Source organism: Meles meles, chromosome 16 (assembly GCF_922984935.1).
Source record: "Meles meles chromosome 16, mMelMel3.1 paternal haplotype, whole genome shotgun sequence".
Lineage (NCBI taxonomy): Eukaryota > Metazoa > Chordata > Mammalia > Carnivora > Mustelidae > Meles > Meles meles.
Window position 1 is genome coordinate 24902399 of NC_060081.1, and position 21838 is coordinate 24924236.

The 21838-nt window shown below is 39.4% G+C and overlaps 2 protein-coding genes across 8 annotated transcripts in view; one reads left to right on the forward strand and one right to left on the reverse strand.

The window, feature by feature from the left end:
• Nucleotides 1-13697, forward strand: part of PREPL (prolyl endopeptidase like) — a 55254-nt gene extending 41557 nt beyond the window's left edge. For 5 of the 6 annotated variants that reach the window (XM_045980667.1, XM_045980665.1, XM_045980669.1 and 2 more), the window contains 4 exons: nucleotides 9154-9303; nucleotides 9701-9824; nucleotides 10639-10712; nucleotides 11065-11856. In XM_045980667.1, the coding sequence (XP_045836623.1) occupies nucleotides 9154-9303; nucleotides 9701-9824; nucleotides 10639-10712; nucleotides 11065-11154 (438 nt within the window). In that variant the 3' untranslated portion in view covers nucleotides 11155-11856. Of the gene's footprint in view, nucleotides 1-9153; nucleotides 9304-9700; nucleotides 9825-10638; nucleotides 10713-11064; nucleotides 11857-12927 lie in introns of those variants that run through there. The other variant, XR_006815298.1, reaches the window with a different exon arrangement.
• SLC3A1 (solute carrier family 3 member 1) overlaps nucleotides 11695-21838 on the reverse strand; it is a 34436-nt gene continuing 24292 nt past the window's right edge. For both annotated transcript variants that reach the window (XM_045980671.1, XM_045980672.1), the window contains 3 exons: nucleotides 18940-19107; nucleotides 18028-18144; nucleotides 11695-12298 (listed from right to left, as the gene is read on the reverse strand). In XM_045980671.1, coding sequence (XP_045836627.1) covers nucleotides 11858-12298; nucleotides 18028-18144; nucleotides 18940-19107 — 726 coding nt within the window. In that variant the 3' untranslated portion in view covers nucleotides 11695-11857. The remainder of the gene's footprint in view (nucleotides 12299-18027; nucleotides 18145-18939; nucleotides 19108-21838) is intronic.

Genomic DNA, 21838 nt, shown 5'->3' on the forward strand with positions numbered 1-21838 from the left:
GACTTTGGACTCCCCGAAAAGTCAGCAGCCTACTATTGACCAAAAGCCTTACCAATAACATAAACAGTGAATTTTGACACATATTTTATATATTCTATATATTATATACTGTGTTCTTAAAATAAGCTAGCGAAAAGAAAATATTAAGATAATCATAAGGAAAATACATTTGTTTATACAGTACTATATGTATATCTGTTGAAAAAAAATCCAGGCGTAAGTGGACTTTAGAATTTCAAACCTGTGTCCTTCAGGGGTCAACTGTATAGTGTTTTCCTGGTGTCCAAAATTATGAAATTATGTTATAGCCACTCATTTCACCTTCATCATTCTGCTCCTGGTCAGATATGCTAGAAAATAATGACTGGGAGGGGGAAAGTAAATTATTTTCAGGTTTCTTTTATTTTGAGGATGAGGGGTATACACTGTAGGTGTCTATTAAGTAAATAAGTGTTAAGTAATCCTGATCTATAAATCTATTTTTTTAGTAGAAATACTAAGTATAGAGGGAAGAAAACCTATATACAAGATAATAGAGCTACAATATAAAAAAAAATACAACTAATCTGTGGCCTTTAAAAATTAGAAAGGAAATAATCAGAAGTGAATGTGTAAGAACATTTACCCCACGTTGCTTATAATAGTGAGGAAGTGGAATCGACCTAGATATCCAATGATAGAGGATGCATGGTGTTAATTAGAAGCACCAAATACTAGCTGTCATGAATTTAGGCAGAAAAGGGGCTTATTAAAAGACACTAAGTAAGGGCGGGTATAAACCCAGGCTTCTAGAGGTTACACAGCCAGAAACTGGTTCCAAAATACACCATAAAACCGCCCCAGGGAAGCTATCACTGCCATCCCTGCTGGGCACAGGTCACCTCATACTGCCACTGCTGCTTCTAAAAACTCAATATAGATGTGGCATTTTTACCAGAAGAAATTCTCCGTGGTCCCTACTTTGAGCCACAAACTTCCCATCCAAAGTTTGGAGCACGTTATGTCTGATTGGGTAGACCCAAGTCATGTGGCTACTCGTGTGCTGGGAAAACTGAGAAATTGAGCCCCTCCCTAGTGAGAGGCAAGCTCTGCCTCATTAAGGTTAGGAAGAGTTTAAATGCAGAAAAACAGTCGAGATGCTAGGCAGCCAGAAAGAATTGCATCTGCCCACTAGGTTAATGTTAATGTAAGAGAAAGGTGAAAAGCATGTCAACAGAAGACTACAAGGTAAGTGAAAAAAGCAGCTGCCATTTTATTAAATGTTTTAACACTGGGCGGAGGGAGTCAAGATGGCGGAGAAGTAGCAGGCTGAGACTACATCAGGTAACAGGAGATCAGCTCGATAGCTTATCTAAACATTGCAAACAGCTACAAATCCAACGGGAGAGCGAAGAGAAGAAGAACAGCAACTCTAGAAACAGAAAATCAACCACTTTCTGAAAGGTAGGACTGGCGGAGAAGTGAATCTAAAACGACGGGAAGATAGACCGCGGGGGGAGGGGCCGGCTCCCGGCAAGCGGCGGAGCAACGGAGCACAAAATCAGGACTTTTAAAAGTCTGTTCCACTGAGGGACATTGCTCCAGGGGCTAAACCGGGGTGAAGCCCACGCGGGGCCAGCGTGGCCCCAGGCCCCGCAAGGTCACAGAAGGATCGGGGGTGTCAGAGTGTCGGAGAGCTTGCAGGTATTAGAACGGAGAAACCGGCTGCAAAGACAGAGCCGAGGACTGAACTCTCAGCTCGGGGTTACCTTGAACTGGTCGCGGGCTGGGTGAGCTCGGAGCGCGGCTAGAGGCTGGGGATACGGGAGTGATTGGGTGCTGTCCTCTGGGGGCGCACTGAGGAGTGGGGCCCCAGGCTCTCGGCTCCTCCGGGCCGGAGACTGGGAGGCCGCCATTTTCATTCCCGTCCTCCGGAACTCTACGGAAAGCGTTCAGGGAACAGAAGCTCCCAAAAGCGAACCCGAGCCGATTACTTAGTCCGGCCGCCGGTAAGGGCGGTGCAATCCCGCCTCGGGCAAAGACACTTGAGAATCACTACAACAGGCCCCTCCCCCAGAAGATCAACAAAATATACAGCCAGGACGAAGTTCATCTATCAAGGAGAAAGCAGATTCAATTCCTAAGACAGCAGAGCAATTCCAGAGGAGGAGAAAGCAAAGCACGGAACTCATGGCTTTCTCCCCATGATTCTTTAGTCTTGCGGCTACTTCAATTTTTTTTTCTTTTTTCAATTTTTTTTTCTTTTTTCAATTTTTTTCTTTTTTCTTTTTTCTTCTTCTGCTAAATTTTTTTAAAACTTTTACCCTTTTCTTTTTTAACGTTTTTTGACTAGTTCATCTAAATATATATATTTTTTCTTTCTTTTTTATATTTTTTTATTTGTTTTATTTTTTAAATTTTTTTCTTTTCTTTTTTTTTTTTTTTCCTTTTTTTTTCAGAACCTGTTTTTTATCCCCTTTCTCCCCCCCACAATTTGGGGTCTCTTCTGATTTGGTTACAGCGCATTTTTCCGGGGTCTTTGCCACCCTATTAGTAGTTTATTTGCTCCTTCATATCCTCTTATCTGGACAAAATGACAAGGCGGAAAAAATCACCACAAACAAAAGAACAAGAGACAGTACCGAAGGCTAGGGACCTAATCAACACAGACATTGGTACTATGTCAGATCAAGAGTTCAGAATGACGATTCTGAACATTCTAGCCGGGCTTGAAAAAGGCATGGAAGATATTAGAGAAACCCTCTCTGGAGATATTAAAGCCCTTTCTGGAGAAATTAAAGAACTAAAATCTAACCAAGTTGAAATCAAAAAAGCTATTAATGAGGTGCAATCAAAAATGGAGGCTCTCACTGCTAGGATAAATGAGGCAGAAGAAAGAATTAGTGATATAGAAGACCAAATGACAGAGAATAAGGAAGCCGAGCAAAAGAGGGACAAACAGCTACTGGACCATGAGGGGAGAATTCGAGAGATAAGTGACACCATAAGACGAAACAACATTAGAATAATTGGGATTCCAGAAGAAGAAGAAACAGAGAGGGGAGCAGAAGGTCTATTGGAGAGAATCATTGGAGAGAATTTCCCTAATATGGCAAAGGGAACAAGCATCAAAATCCAGGAGATGCAGAGAACCCCCCTCAAAGTCAACAAGAATAGGTCCACACCCCGTCACCTAATAGTAAAATTGACAAGTCTTAGTGACAAAGAGAAAATCCTGAAAGCAGCCCGAGAAAAGAAGTCTGTAACATACAATGGTAAAAATATTAGATTGGCAGCAGACTTATCCACAGAGACCTGGCAGGCCAGGAAGAGCTGGCATGATATATTCAGAGCACTGAACGAGAAAAACATGCAGCCAAGAATACTCTATCCAGCTAGGCTATCATTGAAAATAGAAGGAGAGATCAAAATCTTCCAGGACAAACAAAAACTGAAAGAATTTGCAAACACCAAACCAGGTCTCCAGGAAATATTGAAAGGGGTCCTCTAAGCAAAGAGAGAGCCTAAAAGTAGTAGATCAGAAAGGTACAGAGACAATATACAGTAACAGTCACCTTACAGGCTACTAATGGCACTAAATTCATATCTCTCAATAGTTACCCTGAATGTTAATGGGCTAAATGCCCCAATCAAAAGACACAGGGTATCAGAATGGATAAAAAAACAAAACCCATCAGTATGTTGCCTACAAGAAACTCATTTTAGACGCGAAGACACCTCCAGATTTAAAGTGAGGGGGTGGAAAACCATTTACCATGCTAATGGGCATCAGAAGAAAGCTGGGGTGGCAATCCTTATATCAGATCAATTAGATTTTAAGCCAAAGACTATAATAAGAGATGAGGAAGGACACTATATCCTACTCAAAGGGTCTGTCCAACAAGAAGATCTAACAATTTTAAATATCTATGCCCCTAACATGGGAGCAGCCAACCATATCAACCAATTAATAACAAAATCAAAGAAACACATCAATAATAATACAATAATAGTAGGGGACTTTAACACTCCCCTCACTGAAATGGACAGATCATCCAAGCAAAAGATCAACAAGGAAATAAAGGCCTTAAATGACACACTGGACCAGATGGACATCACAGATATATTCAGAACATTTCATCCCAAAGCAACAGAATACACATTCTTCTCTAGTGCACATGGAACCTTCTCCAGAATAGATCACATCCTGGGTCACAAATCAGGTCTCAACCGGTATCAAAAGATTAGGATTATTCCCTGCATATTTTCAGACCACAATGCTCTGATGCTAGAACTCAATCACAAGACGAAAGCTGGAAAGAACCCAAATACATGGAGACTAAACAGCATCCTTCTAAAGAATGAATGGGCTAACCAGGAAATTAAAGAAGAATTGAAAAAATTCATGGAAACAAATGATAATGAAAACACAACAGTTCAAAATCTGTGGGACACAGCAATGGCAGTCCTGAGAGGAAAATATATAGCGGTACAAGCCTTTCTCAAGAAACAAGAAAGGTCTCAAGTACACAACCTAACCCTACGCGTAAAGGAGCTGGAGAAAGAACAAGAAAGAAACCCTAAACCCAGCAGGAGAAGAGAAATCATAAAGATCAGAGCAGAAATCAATGAAATAGAAACCAAAAAAACAATAGAAAAAATCAATGAAACTAGGAGCTGGTTCTTTGAAAGAATCAATAGGATTGATAAACCCCTGGCCAGACTCATCAAAAAGAAAAGAGAAAGGACCCAAATCAATAAAATCATGAATGAAAGAGGAGAGATCACAACTAACACCAAAGAAATACAGACAATTATAAGAACATACTATGAGCAACTCTACGCCAACAAATTGGACAATCTGGAAGAAATGGATGCATTCCTAGAGACATATAAACTACCACAACTGAACCAGGAAGAAATAGAAAACCTGAACAGGCCCATAACCAGTAAGGAGATTGAAACAGTCATCAAAAATCTCCAAACAAACAAAAGCCCACGGCCAGATGGCTTCCCAGGGGAATTCTACCAAACATTTAAAGAAGAACTCATTCCTATTCTCCTGAAACTGTTCCAAAAAATAGAAATGGAAGGAAAACTTCCAAACTCATTCTACGAGGCCAGCATCACCTTGATCCCAAAACCAGGCAAGGATCCCACCAAAAAAGAGAACTACAGACCAATATCCTTGATGAACACAGACGCAAAAATTCTCGCCAAAATACTAGCCAATAGGATTCAACAGTACATTAAAAGGATTATTCACCACGATCAAGTGGGATTTATTCCAGGGCTGCAGGGTTGGTTCAACATCCGCAAATCAATCAATGTGATAGAACACATTAATAAAAGAAAGAACAAGAACCATATGATACTCTCAATAGATGCTGAAAAAGCATTTGACAAAGTACAGCATCCCTTCCTGATCAAAACTCTTCAAAGTGTAGGGATAGAGGGCACATACCTCAATATTATCAAAGCCATCTATGAAAAACCCACCGCAAATATCATTCTCAATGGAGAAAAACTGAAAGCTTTTCCATTAAGGTCAGGAACACGGCAGGGATGTCCATTATCACCACTGCTATTCAACATAGTATTAGAAGTCCTAGCCTCAGCAATCAGACAACAAAAAGAAATTAAAGGCATCCAAATTGGTAAAGAAGAAGTCAAACTATCACTCTTCGCAGATGATATGATACTATATGTGGAAAACCCAAAAGACTCCACTCCAAAACTGCTAGAACTTGTACAGGAATTCAGTAAAGTGTCAGGATATAAAATCAATGCACAGAAATCAGTTGCATTTCTGTACACCAACAACAAGACTGAAGAAAGAGAAATTAAGGAGTCAATCCCATTCACAATTGTACCCAAAACTATAAGATACCTAGGAATAAACCTAACCAAAGAGACTAAGAATCTATACACAGAAAATTATAAAGTACTCATGAAAGAAATTGAGGAAGACACAAAAAAATGGAAAAATGTTCCATGCTCCTGGATTGGAAGAATAAATATTGTGAAAATGTCTATGCTACCTAAAGCAATCTACACATTTAATGCAATCCCTATCAAAATACCATCCATTTTTTTCAAAGAAATGGAACAAATAATCCTAAAATTTATATGGAACCAGAAAAGACCTCGAATAGCCAAAGGAATATTGAAGAACAAAGCCAAAGTTGGTGGCATCACAATTCCGGACTTCAAGCTCTATTACAAAGCTGTCATCATCAAGACAGCATGGTACTGGCACAAAAACAGACACATAGATCAGTGGAACAGAATAGAGAGCCCAGAAATCGACCCTCAACTCTATGGCCAACTAATCTTCGACAAAGCAGGAAAGAATGTCCAATGGAAAAAAGACAGCCTCTTCAATAAATGGTGCTGGGAAAATTGGACAGCCACATGCAGAAAAATGAAATTGGACCACTTCCTTACACCACACACGAAAATAGACTCCAAATGGATGAAGGACCTCAATGTGAGAAAGGAATCCATCAAAATCCTTGAGGAGAATGCAGGCAGCAACCTCTTCGACCTCAGCCGCAGCAACATCTTCCTAGGAACAACGGCAAAGGCAAGGGAAGCAAGGGCAAAAATGAACTATTGGGATTTCATCAAGATCAAAAGCTTTTGCACAGCAAAGGAAACAGTTAACAAAACCAAAAGACAGCTGACAGAATGGGAGAAGATATTTGCAAACGACATATCAGATAAAGCGCTAGTATCCAAAATCTATAAGGAACTTAGCAAACTCAACACCCAAAGAACAAACAATCCAATCAAGAAATGGGCAGAGGACATGAACAGACATTTCTGCAAAGAAGACATCCAGATGGCCAACAGACACATGAAAAAGTGCTCCACGTCACTCGGCATCAGGGAAATACAAATCAAAACCACAATGAGATATCACCTCACACCAGTCAGAATGGCTAAAATTAACAAGTCAGGAAATGACAGATGCTGGAGAGGATGTGGAGAAAGGGGAACCCTCCTCCACTGTTGGTGGGAATGCAAGCTGGTCCAACCACTCTGGAAAACAGCATGGAGGTTCCTCAAAATGTTGAAAATAGAACTACCCTATGACCCAGCAATTGCACTACTGGGTATTTACCCTAAAGATACAAACATAGTGATCCGAAGGGGCACGTGTACCCGAATGTTTATAGCAGCAATGTCTACAATAGCCAGACTATGGAAAGAACCTAGATGTCCATCAACAGATGAATGGATCAAGAAGATGTGGTATATATACACAATGGAATACTATGCAGCCATCAAAAGAAATGAAATCTTGCCATTTGCGACGACGTGGATGGAACTAGAGCGTATCATGCTTAGTGAAATAAGTCAATCGGAGAAAGACAACTATCATATGATCTCCCTGATATGAGGACATGGAGAAGCAACATGGGGGGGTAGGGGGATAGGAGAAGAATAAATGAAACAAGATGGGATTGGGAGGGAGACAAACCATAAATGATTCTTAATCTCACAAAACAAACTGGGGGTTGCTGGGGGGAGGTGGGATTGGGAGAGGGGGAGCGGGCTATGGACATTGGGGAGGGGAGGCGAACCATAAGAGACTATGGACTCTGAAAAACAACCTGAGGGTTTTGAAGGGTCAGGGGTGGGAGGTTGGGGGAACAGGTGGTGGGTAATGGGGAGGGCACGTTTTGCATGGAGCACTGGGTGTTGTGCAAAAAGAATGAATACTGTTACGCTGAAAAAATAAATAAAATGGAAAAAAAAAAAATGTTTTAACACTGGTTATAAATATCCTGGATTTTCTTCAATTAACATTTATTGCCTTTTTTTTAAATATAAAATGTCCAGCTGGTTTACTCATGTTGAGTTTTTTCATTTTTAATTGTGAGAAAATAACAAAATTTAACATCTTAACCATTTTTTTTTTTTAAAGATTTTATTTATTTATTTGACAGAGAGAGATACAAGTAGGCAGAGAGGCAGGCAGAGAGAGTGAGAGGGAAGCAGGCTCCCTGCCGAGCAGAGAGTCTGATGCGGGACTCGATCCCAGGACCCTGAGATCATGACCTGAGCCAAAGGCAGCGGCCTAAACCACTGAGCCACCCAGGCGCCCCAACATCTTAACCATTTTTAACTGTACATTTAAGTGGTTCAGTAGTGTTAAATATGTTCACATTGTTGTGCACCCAATCTCCAGAACTCTCTTCATCTTGCAAAACTAAAATTCTGCACTCCCTTCCCCTACCCCTCAGAACCACCATCCTACTTCCTATCTCTATAAATTAAACTATCTATACCCCCTATAATGGAATCATGATTTGTCTTTTTTGTAACTGGTTTATTTCACTTAATGTTCCGCAAGGTCCATGCATTATCATAGCATATGTCAGAATTTCCTTCCTTCCTAAGGCTGAATAATGTGCTCGCTTCGGCAGCACATATACTAAGGCTGAATAATATTCTTTGTCTCATTTGTATGTACTTTGCCTATCCTTTCATCCATCAGTGGACACCAGGTGCTAACACCCTTTGGCTGTTGTTCATAATTCTGCTGTGAACATGGGTATACTCTTCAAGATCCTGCTTTTAATTCTTTGGGATATAGACCTAGTAATAGAATTGCTGGGTTATATGGTAATTCTAAGTTTAGTTTTTTGAGAAACTAGCATACCATCTGCACCATTTTACATTCCCCACCAACAGTGCACAAGGGTTCCAATTTCTCCACATCCTTGCCAACACTTATTTTTTTTTAATGGTACCCATTCTAATAGATACAAGGTGGTAGCATTTGTTACTTTTATATAAATATATGTATAAATAAAGGCATCAAACTAAAAATTGTGAAATTAGAAAAGAAATTCTTCATATACACACACGTTTTTATATGTGTATATATATAAACATGATACGTAAAGTTAGCACTTTCAGAGTCTGAAAACTATAAAGTCCTATTATAAATCACAGGCCCTTAAAAAAAAAAAAAAAAAATCACGGGCCCTCGGTAAGGACTGAGTAGTTAGTCCACCCCCTGGAAATCCACATGGCTTCTTGACCTTTGTTCTCTCATGTCTGCATGTATATTCATAAAGGTTATTAAAATGAGTTTCAGAAAAATATTTTAAGTTTCCTAACAAAGTTTAAATTTCTTTGGCTTTTTTTTTTTTTTTTTAGGCACCTTTCTTGGATGTTCTCAACACCATGATGGACACCACACTTCCTCTGACATTAGAAGAATTAGAAGAATGGGGGAATCCTTCATCTAATGAAAAAGAGAAGAACTACATAAAACGTTACTGTCCCTATCAAAATATTAAACCACAGGTAGTGAAAGACAGTTCTGATACACTATTCTAAAGTGATAGAAAAGATAATCAAAAAGATACTTGCCCTTGCCAAGGCAGGAATTTACTAGGGCTTTAGGTTGTTTCTGGTTATAAAATCCAAATACCTTTCAACTCCCTTCTCTGCTCATAGTCCATGTTTGTTTCAGTTTAATAGCTCAGAACAGGTAAGTTATGGTCATGGCCTCGCTAGCCAAGGAAAGGCTATTCCAGGTAGCAGGTGGTCTAGCATTATAATACCATAGATCTCTCTCTCAAATGAGAAGAAAATAATCTAGCACCTATATCAAAAAATTGGAGGTAGTTCTTTTTCATAATCTATAAGGTAGAAAGAGACCATAGGGAATAATGTAAAATTTGCATTTCTTTTCTTTCAGCATTATCCTTCCATTCACATCACGGCTTATGAAAATGATGAGCGTGTGCCTCTGAAAGGAATTGTAAACTATACCGAGAAACTCAAGGAAGCCGTCACGGAGCATGCTAAGGATGCTGGTGAAGGTAGGAGACCACCTGTAGGCAGGGAACCTAGCTAAATGGACTATTGCCCTCCACATACTACTCAGTAATACACTTTATGCTATAAACTAAATCATCTGCCCATGATTTTGGACAAAAAACTGGTTTTTCTACATTGACTACTCAGTTGAAGCATATATAACTATACCTGCCTTGCCTCTTTTTGAAAGGAAATACTAAAATAAGGCAAGGCACAAAGAAAAATAAATTTAAACATCCAATATAACTTAGAGGTGTCTGTCATAAAACACTCGTTTATTTAATAATAATAATTAACCTGTTATTTTTGCAAACTTCTGAAAAAGAAATTCTAAAGCTTTTGCTTTGGAGCTTCGGTGCCCAAACTAGCTGATTTTCTCTAGGTCTTTCCATTTCATTTGATAAGAGCTCTTATCTTTCTTCCTTAGCAAGACCTTTTGGGCTCAGGGAGGGAGGGGCCCACACACAAGTCTTTAGTCACCTGGTTTTCGCCTTCATGCCTCATACTCACCCACTGCAATAGCAACTGTTTCCAGGTCACAAAACTGATTCCACAGGGCCAGTTTGGCTTCCTCTTGCATCACAACCTTCTCCATGTGACCCTCCGAGTGTCTTCCATCCAGTGTCCTCAGCCACTGGTCATCCTCCTGTTTCCTCTGTTTCAGAAATCTGTCTTCTGCTTGCCCCTTCCCATCTCTTTCTTGGCGATGATAATTTATGCCTTTTTCCTTCACTATGATTTTAATAGCATATGTGGGAGAAGAGGGGAGAAATGAGTCTCAAAGAACCTAATTGTTTCATATGTTAACTCTTTCAGGCTATCAGGCCCCCAATGTTGTGTTAGATATTCAGCCTGGAGGCAATCATGTGATTGAGGACTCTCACAAAAAGGTATGTTATCAAGCTCTCTCGCTTGCCAGGTCCCCTGGGAGAGCTGTGCTGTAGTCAGCACTCCAGTGGCTGCAGCGGGGCTTATGACCGCTGCTTCCTAGCAGTCTGGTCTGTGGCTGAGGCGTAAGCGGGGAAGAGGAACGCTGACCGTCAAGAGAAAGGGTTCCCTCGTAACACTTGTGAGCTCTGTTAAAGAAAGTAATGGGAGCACCTTCTGCCTCTGTCCCAAATAATAAAAATACCCTTGCCATAAACTGTTGACTTAAGTGTTAGGTGAAGATGGATAGAGAAAGAGATTTAGCACTGGTGTTTTACCACAAAGGCCCTCTAATTTTTTAAATGTTTCTTTTAGATCACAGCCCAAATTAAATTCTTGTATGAGGAACTTGGACTTGACAGCACCAGTGTTTTTGAGAATCTTAAGAAGTATCTAAAATTCTGAAATGCTGCATTCCAGAGGAATTGGAAACACACTGAAATATTTCATAGTCTTATTTCCAATTGGGTAAGCAAAAGTGAGATTTTTTTTAAGTTCATAAGGAATTTTTTTAAAATTTGCTTCTGCATCCAAATTTTGTCTGGTGTACATCTCACTTGCTTATACTGTTCTCTCCATTGGTGCACATGCCTTTTACCCTAAGAAAGTAGTTTTCAAAGCACGCTCCTCAGAAGGACATGGACTTGGGGTTGAAGGAAGGATTGGTGACAGCAGAACTCTTCCCCCACGCCTTCAGAACAACTTTGTTTTTGTCTGTTCTAACATTTTCTTTGAAAAGTTTACAAATCAAGGTCCTGCCTCTTTGCTAGTAAACGTATTTAGACACTTCCGCAGTAATTCATCCTCCAATTTCTATGCCTGTATTTTATGAAAAAAGATAACATTTTTCACATTAGAATTCACCAGATCTTTCTAATAATCTGGAGTCCTAAGGTGTTCTGATCATCTCTTATATTGATGCTAGCTTAGTAAAGTTACAAGTTCTACAAGCGATAATTTTATTACTTTTAAAAAACATTTGGGAACCTTTTCTAAAGCCATTACATTCAAATGGTATTCACCCAGCAGCGTGCTGCGCCTGAAGTCACGGCAGATGCTTGCAATAGAACAGGAGGCGCCAGTGTCTCCATCTCTTTCATAAAGGCGCCTAACACAGGCTGTGCAGTATGTTTAACACACTGGAGTAGCACGCCCGGTTGGAGACAAAACATCTGTCTCTGAAAGCTGTTTGGTGATGAAGGGGATTTTTCGTGTTGTATTCAAGGATGAGGCCTTCTCCTTTGTCCAGTAAAATGCCATATGTATCAACTTCACTGCCCTCATAAGTCGAATTGGTACTTAACCTTATCCTCACTCTCGTGGGAATATTAGAAATCATTTCCTTTAGATTGACTGTTGTTGATTCTCCAAAATTCAGAACCACAAGAAAGACTCTGTCGATGCCATCCAGCTCTCTTGCGTACACAACAGAGTGGCTGTCATTCCTCAAATAGCAAAACCAGCCCCTGCTGAGGAGCAGCTCATTGGCATGAAGCAGACTTAAGTCTTGATATAACTTCAGTGCTGATCTGGATTTAGTCTTTTGGACCTATTTAAAAGAAAAAAAAAATTAACATAAATGTTTGATGCGAAGAGTTGTTTAGGTTTTTTAATGTATTTCTAGTATCAACTAGAACTTATTTCCCCCAAAAATTTGCCTCAGTTTTGCCCCTTAAAATGACTACCAAATTTTAAGTAATGATAGTAATAAGAACAGCTTATTTACTGACAGATCGCAAATGCAGGGAGTCATTGTTTGCTCAGTGCCCTGCTACATCTGGCCAGAGATGATGAGGAACCAAATCTGACTCCACTTTAGGAATTCCAAAGCGAATGTCCATGTCTAAGTCATCTGGTGCTTAACGTGCCTCAATACAGTCCCTTTATGCTACACTGTAACTGGCAGAAAAGCAGGCCCTGTGGCCACGGACTCTGAAGGCCTCTCTGTTCTCTCCTGTAGAAATGTGGGTTGGTTGCTTTAACTTTAGCAGACCTGTGTTCCTTGCATACCTGATGGTAAGCAAAAAGTTGCAAAAATAGGATGCAAAGCAAAATGCTGCCTAAAGGGAAAATTAAAAATCACACTTCTTAATGTCTGTCCATTAAGGAAGATTAGGCTTTATTTCAGAGCTATATAAAACAAACAATTTAATGTTGTATTTTCCTTTAACATTTCAGGCATCTTCAGTTATGTTAAAATGTCATCTTAATAATAACAGGAAAATATTCTGTTGGATGGATTTACCATACTTAACCATCTCTCTCATTTCAACATTCAGCTTTCTAATGTTTTCTCATATTTTTAGTGCCTCCCCCATATTTGGGTTATTTATTTAGGATAGAAAGGTAATTACTGTGTCAAAGAGTATGAACACTTGATACATAGTGCCAAATTAGTCTTCATAAGAGCTGTTGCCAAATCAGTGGTAGTGTTCATTTCCTTGGACTCTGTTAACTGCGGTGGTGGTGGCTGTTGTTGCTGTTATCACTGGGGGCAGGTGCCTAATGTGTGGTCTTCGGTGAACATCTGCTGAATGTTTGAAAAAATGTTTATTCTCTGTTATCAGGTACAAAGGTATTTATGGTACATGTATATGGTATATGTATATGACTTGTCAAATTACTATTAACATTTTCTGTAGCCTTAGATAATGCATGGAAAAGCATAGTTCAGTGCCACTCACGAAGAAGTGCCCAGTAAGTGTTAACTATTGTTTGTGTCTACTTCCTAAAAGTATGTTGACTTATCTCTGTAATTGTGGGTTTGTCAGTTTCTCTTGGCATTTCTTGTAGTACTTGTTTTATAAATCTTGAAGCTATTGTTAGATGCATAGATTCATGACCTGTAGTGGAATGATCTTTTATCAATTTTTGAAAATTGCAGTTGTCTCATAATGCTTTTCATATTGAATTCTATTTTGTGTGCTATTAAATATTTCCACACCTGCTTTTTGTAACTTTTTTTTCTAATAGGAATGCATGCAATATAAAATCTGTTTATAAGAGGAATATATAAAATAAGGTTTTTCTTAACACTGTCCCCTAGCTTTTCACTTCCTCTCTCAGAAATAGACACTATGACTGTATGTATCATAATACATTTTGTGCCTCTGCAAACATATGTGGGTATATACTCTTTCATTATCCAAATAGTGGCATGATACCATTATGGACACTATTTCTTATTTAATACATGTTAATATATGTTAGAGATGGTCTCATAACTGATTCAACTTACTTTTTTTCCAGAGTCATCATTTTCCACATACACAGGTATTCCCAGAATGAAATTACTAGGGCAAAGGTTACATGAATTTTTTTGTTTGTTTGATAGCTATAGCCACCATAGCTATTTTAATTTTTTAATTGTTTTAGCTATGTCTTTTATGTCAGATTTTGTCTGAGCACCCCCCCCTTTTTTTTTAATTAGATTTTATTTATTTGACAGAGCGAGCAAGAGAGGGAACACAGGCAAGGGGAGTGGGAGAAGGAGAAGCAGGCTTCCTGTTGAGCAGGGAGCCCAATGCGGGGCTCCATCCCAGAACCCTGGGATCATGATCTGAGCCGAAGACACTTAATGACTGAGCCACCCAAGCACCCCATGTCTCAGTCCTTTTTTATCTTTCATTTATAATTGCACTATTGTTTTCATCCTTTTTACCATCAAGTTGATTTGATGTAATACTTAGGTTCTTTGAAAATTGCCTGGGCAGCTCAGTCAGTTAAGTGGCTGCCTTTGGCTCAGGTCATGATCCCACGGTCCTGGGATCAAGCCTCCATCTCTCTCCCTCTCTGTCCATGTCAAATAAATAAATTTTTTTTAATCTTTTAAAAAAAAGTAAAACTGTACCCTTAAAATCGTATTGACCATTTTAAAATATACTTTTCTTGGGGCGACTGGGTGACTCAGTGGGTTAAGCCGCTGCCTTCAGCTCAGGTCATGATCCCAGGTCCTGGGATCGAGCCCCACATCGGGCTTTTTGCTCAGCGGGGAGTCTGCTTCTCTCTCCGCCTACTTGTGATCTTTCTCTGTCAAATAAATAAAATCTTTAAAAATAAAATAAAATATACTTTTCTTAACATTTGGAGCAATGCTGCTGTCCAGCGGAACTGCCTGAAGTGCTAAAAGTGTTCTGTATTTGCTCTGTCTAATGTAGCCACTAGAAGTGGTGCTAGTGTGTCACAGGAAGTGAATTTTACATTCTATTTAACAGTCTTAGTGGTGAATGGCCACTAAGCTCAAATCTAGAGTGAGTTACTCTATTTCCATGCCCTGAAAAGACTGCCTGTTTGCTTACACGTTCTCTCTCCCTCCTGCCATTTTCCATACAGAAGTCAATCTCTAAGATTTTTCTTCCAGAATAACTTCTTTTACATTGTATATCAAAAAATATCCTTAAGTTCTTTTCCTTACTGTATTTTCTACGTCATGTCTTTTATTTATTTTTAAGTAATCTCTAAACCCAGTGTGGGGCTCGAACTTAAAACCTTTAAATCAAGAATCAAATGCCCTATTGATGGAGCCAGCCAGCACCCACATCATGTCTTTCTTTTAGATTCATTTTTTGCTAAGAGTTGATTATTCTTTCAGAAAGTAGCTACATATGGAAAAAATTCGGGTCCTTTTCTAGGTCTATATTCTTGAATGCCAATTGGAATGGATTTAGGATTATAGATTTAGAATCAAGTTTCTGATCACAGCTTTAAAGATTAAAGTTCTAATGTGTTCTAGGATCCACTTGACAAGCCAGTGCAACTCTCAATCCTTTGCTTGGGCAATCTGTTTTGGCTTCTGCCTTTATTCTTTTTTTTTTTTTTTAATATTTTATTTATTTATTTGACAGAGAGGTCAGAAGTAGGCAGAGAGAGAGGGAGAAACAGGCTTCTCACTGAGCAGAGAGCCTGATGCGGGGCTCAATCCCAGGACCCTGAGATCATGACCTGAGCCGAAGGCAGAGGCTTAAACCACTGAGCCACCCAGGCGCCCCTGCCTTTATTCTTAACATTCTAGAAAAGATAAATATCTGAATTTTCATTAAGATTTTATTTATTTATTTATCAGAGAGAGATAGAGAGCACAAGCAGGCTCCCCACTGAGCAAGGAGTCTGATGTGGGACTCGATCCCACAATCCTAGGATCATGACCTGAGCCAGAGGCAGCGGCTTAACCTACTGAGCCACCCAGTTTTCTTTATTTCTTAGATTGTATGTTTCCTTCTAGTTTCTCTTCTAGACGTAGCAACATTTTTCTCTTTACACTATTATTTGCCTTTTTACAGGGCATTCTGGGGAGAGTCTCTGGATCAGTCTTCCAGCACACTAATTAGGGTTTCTTTTTCAGTGTTTCACAATGTTCTACATTTCTAAGATACCTAATCGTTTTTTTAGGATTTTTTTTTTTTTTTTTTTTTGTCAAAGAGAGAGAAGCAGACTTTCCACTGAGCAAGGAGCCCATTGCAGGATTAGATCCCAGGACCCTGGATCATGACCCAAGCCAAAGGCAGACACTCAACCAACTGAGCCACCCCTAATCAAAGAATCAAGAGACTCCATAAAACAGTATGCCAATAATTTAGTCTTATGTTTGCTCTATCTCCTCTACTTTTTGCATTGTTGAGTGGTGTCTCTCATCTCAATTTTTCTCAAATGTTGGTGATCACTTACTTTTGCATTATGATACTCCTTGCCTTCAGTTGCCTACCTCTAGTAATTATGGGAAGCTTAATTTTACTTTCTTTTAGAAATTACTTAAACTCTTTCCTATCTCTAGGGCTTTTATGGATATATTTTAATTAAATAGCCTTGCCTGACTTTTGGTAACTTTCTTACAATTCAGCATCCCCTCAAATATTACTTATAATCATTTGAAAGGCTTGGTTAATGTTAAAGGAAAAAACTCTTAATTTGGATTTTTCACATCTTCTGGTATACATTTTACACATAACAAAAATCAAGAGATGTATTAAATCCAAAGCACAAATGTTAATGCATATTTTTGTTTTTAAGGACCTATGAATATATAAAACAAAAACTAATACTATCCCAAAAGTCTCTGTGGAGAGCAGGGAGTTGCAGGCATAGGAGAGTTTGCATGAAGCTCGAGACAGAGTAACGTGGGAAGACTACACTTACTGTGGCAGGCATTGAGTAATGTACAGAATTGCCGAATCACTACATTGTACACCTGAAACTAATAGAACGTTGTGTGTCAACTATACTTTGGTAATTTAAAATTACTGAATAGTAGATTGGGATAAAGGGAAATTTTTGCCTCTCATGGAGTGCCAGTAATTTCTTTTCTCCTGAGGTAGTTTAGATCATGTTTCCATGATCCATGATTCCACCTGGAGCCATTTCATTTTGTTCTGGTCTAAGGAAATGTATTGAGCAAACAAATTTTCTAAACAGGAATGCACAGATTCCAGCAATTTCAGCAGAGTTTGGCAAACTTGATCACCTGAGAACAGAATATAGTATAGGCAAAAGAGCAAAAGCCAAAGGGTATGCTTTTCCAGAACAGCCAATCTTAGGAATTGCTCATGTCTTGGTTTCTCCAGGTAGAGTCTTGATAGATCTCCTTCTTCCTTTTGAGGTCAGGAAAGGAAGACAGATAGCTGGGCTTGTTGAAAGACCTCCATAAAATTTCCTTAAGAGCCAAGAGATCTTAGGGGACACCTTGGTGGCTCAGTGGGTTAAGCATCTGCCTTCAGCTCAGGTCATGATCGCAGGGTCCTAGGATCAAGCCCTGTGTTAGGCTCCCTGCTCAGTGGGGGGTCTGCTCCCCACCCCAGAACCCCACCCGCTCACTCTGAAATAAAATCTTTAAGAGCCTTGAGCTCCTTTTTTTTTAAAGCAATTCCAGTGAATAATTATATATATATTCAATACTTCACATGGTTCACTTCTGTACCAGTTTGTATTTTCACAAAAACATGACTTAACTATAAGAGAAGTCTATGTGGGGCACCTGGGTGGCTCAGTGGGTTAAAGCCTCTGCCTTCAGCTCAGGTCATGATCCCAGGGTCCTGGGATCGAGCCCCGCATTGGGCTCTCTGCTCAGTGGGGAGCCTGCTTCCCCTCCTTCTCTCTCTGCCTGCCTACTTGTAACCTCTGTCTGTCAAATAAATAAAAATATTTAAAAAAAAAGAGAAGTCTATGTGATTGACTTAAAGATACATCAGTTAAGGTTTTAGGTACCCTCATGGTGAGTATATGTTGGCAGTGCAGAAACTCATATCCTGTTTCTGGAATCAGTATAACATTTTCATTGATACTTACATCAACATTCACAGTATGGTAATCTGAATTGGTGGGTAACCAGGTATGACTGGCTTCAGAAAAACCAGCATTTGAGCTATTGTCCCACTGCATTGGTGACTTTGAGAGGAGGGTATTCTGCGTCAAAAGAAAACAGTGCTCTAATTAGTAAAAGAAATGTTATTTGGGCATTATCTACTTCATAATTATTTAATTTCCTGTATTCTTAATACTTGTATTCGTTAGCATTCATAATGAAAAGACTTCAATATTCAGTACGTAAGCCAGCTTCACACTTTTAACTGGAAAATAGTGACATCTTGAGTTTCAATAAACTATAGTAACTGGACTTTGGTACCTGCTTGGCATCTTTTACTGCTTTTCCCTAAGAATGAGCAATGTAGGGTTTCAAGATGTATCATTACCAGTTCATGGTGAGTTCAAGGCTATCCTCTTTTATCCAGCCTGGTTATTGCACATGAAAGCACACACACAAATTTAGGAAAATTGGATCCCCTACATTGAAAGCTAACCATACAAATTATTACAGGTTCACCCAACAACACAATTTTGATATCCATAGCCTCAAACAAAAAATAATAAAAACCAGTCAGGTCTGAAGCTGTGCATTTACATTTGTCAGGATGAAAGGAAGAATCTCTGTGCTGTGTTCAAATGAAGTCTAGCACTACAGACAAGCACTATAATTAATGTTCCAAACTCAAAACACGGGTTCTCAAATTCGGGTGTGCCTAAGAATCAGCTGGAAAACGTCTTTAAAATGTAGATTCCTGGGCTCTACAATTCAGTTGTGTGGCTTAGGAAACACAAGCAAGTGAGCTGTATGATAGAAAGGAAAGCAGAATAATAATTTTCAGCAATAGAATAGGAATAGTAGATTCTCTAGTTTCGCGTTAGATAATGTTAACTTACAACATCATAGCTTTCGTTGAGATTTGTGTCTAAAATATTTCTCATTCCTATTTCTTCCCCATAGTAAGTTATGGGAGTTCCAGGGAGTGTGAAAATAAGCATGTTCATGATGTTGACATATTCTTCCCCAAAACGAGAGGTCAGCCGGGCGTTGTCCGGTCCACCAATCTGAAAGGCAGATACTTTAAGAACACAGCTCAGTATACAGTTTTCTGGAAGATTTACCCTATTCTACAAAAAGTTCATTAGGCAGTAAAACCAAGTTTTCTGTGGGTACACCTTGGTATCAGCAGACTTGGATTTGAGTCCCAACCCTGGTACTTACTGTTTAACTGACCAATTTACTGTCTTGGCCATTATGATTAACAAGATAGTGGTAACAAGTTACTTCACAGAATTATTGCAAATACAAAATTTAGGCGGGTGCATGTTAATATTTTCACACGTTTGTATAAGAGAATATGGACAAGGAAGGAAACGAAAATGTTTCTCCCATAACACAAGAAGGAGGGAAGAGGTGGAAGGCACAGAGGCAGGAGAGATTTCTGAGGGGTATGTGTGTCTTTTGAAATATGCAAAACAAATTTTAAAGATAAATCAACTTCTGTAGAGAAAAGTACATAGTCCAAGAGGAAATTTTCTGAAGTGCTTTCTATTTTAAAATTTGGTATTTCTGTTAAATGCTCTAATTTCATATTATCTAGTCCTTACAACATCATAGCTTTTATTAAGATATACCACATAATGCCACAACTCAATCTCAATAGCATGGCATTTTACTATTTATTATTATAAAGTACTTACGGGGCACCTGGCTGGCCCACTCAGAAGAGCATGCAACTCTTGGTTTGGGGTCATGAGTTTGAGCCACATGTTGGATATAAAAATTACTTAAAGTAAAAAATACTTTCATGCCTACAATACATCTGATTGCCCTCCTCCATTTTCAGGTATTATCTCCATTTTACAAATGATGAAACAAGCTATCTGAGAAACTCCATCATTTATCCAAGGCAGGGTATGATGCAAAACCAGCCTTTGAGAATAAGAACTTGGATGGAGGTTGCTTTTTTTTTTTTTTTAATGTACTGAAACTATCTTTACAGTTATCTTTTTTAGACCGTTATAAGCTACTTTTCTATTTTTATGACCAGAAAAGTCAAATTTTGCCTCTTTATTTTATCGAGAGCCTTTGATAGGAAAGTATGGATTCTCAAGAACTGTGGAAACTAGCTAAAGGCTTTCAACAATCCAAGAAGTATTTATTCAAGAAAAACATCAAGCTTTGTGTCATATTTTTTTTCCCATTTTATTTATTTTTTCAGCGTAACAGTATTCATTCTTTTTGCACAACACCCAGTGCTCCATGCAAAACGTGCCCTCCCCATTATCCACCACCTGTTCCCCCAACCTCCCACCCCTGACCCTTCAAAACCCTCAGGTTGCCCCAACCTCCCACCCCTGACCCTTCAAAACCCTCAGGTTGTTTTTCAGAGTCCATAGTCTCTTATGGTTCGCCTCCCCTCCCCAATGTCCACACCCCGCTCCCCCTCTCCCAATCCCACCTCCCCCCAGCAACCCCCAGTTTGCTTTGTGTCACTTTAACAGGCCTCAAACTCACCCCCCTCAGATCCTTGATAGCTTTGAAAACCTCAGTCTTAGAATTACTGTAGCTATGAAACAGGAGCCACTGGAGGGGCAGAATAAGTTTAGAATTCACCAAAAGCTCCATTTAGAGAATTGTCACTATTTGACCTTTCTAGTACTCACTTTTAGTTGGATTTTTCTTCTTCATCAGAGAAATCCCCTATCCCCAAGGTATTTGCCAGAAACAATCAGCAGTTGTTTAGCATCACACCTGCTTGAGGTGGTGGTACCAACTGGGGCTCAACAGAGACTGACCAAAAACCTTAAAAGCTGGGGAAGAGGTGACCATACTGGCCTTTGAGAAAGTCTGACAGATTCTTGGAATCTAGAACATGTGCAGATGCCTTGGGAAGACTTGAGAAGGCTCTGATCTCTCACCTCTGGCTAACCTTGAAACTCCGTGCAAGCAGAAAGTGAAGACTAAGGCAGAACTACAAACTGCCTGTCCGTTGAAAGCAGGTCCCAACACACACACACACACTCTCTCTCTCACACACACACACACACACACACACTCTCTCTCTCTCTCTCTCACAAAGCCCCTTCAGCAAAGGCTGGAAGAATGAATGGTTCAGGGCGGTTCAGGAATCTCTTCCAATCATTAACTGACAATAAACGAACTCACCAAGTGGCCATACCCAGATTTTACAAAATTAATTCAAGAAGCCACTAAAGAAATAAACAGCAACAACAAACACTGAGGAGGAGAAGAGAATGGGATTTCCTACATTACTACATTATTTAAAATATCCAGTTTTCAGCAACAAAAAGGAACACAAAATGCATGCAATGGCAGAAAACAAAAAACAAAAAGCAGTCAGTAGAAAGTGTGGCTGAGGAAACCCAGACATTGGACTAGTGGACAAAGATTTTTAAATCAACTACTACACTTACGTTCAAAGAACTAAAAGCACAGAATTTAAAGTGTGAGGACAGTTTCTCATCAAATAGATACTATCAATAAAAAGATGATGAAAAGGAACCAGAAAGAAACTTCAGAGTTGAAAAGGCATGATCACTGAAAGGAGAAGTTCACTAGATGGGCTTGACAGATTTGAACACTGTGCAATCGAGATTATCTAGTCTGAGAACCAGAAGGAAAAAAATGAAAAATAACAAAAAGGCCTGGCCTGGCCTGGCCTGGCTCACTAAATAATCACCGATTAAAGGAAAGGTTAAGGTCCCTTACAGACAGACATACCCCTCATTTTAGGGCTGACTATTCAGCAAGCACACCGGCACCAGATACCCT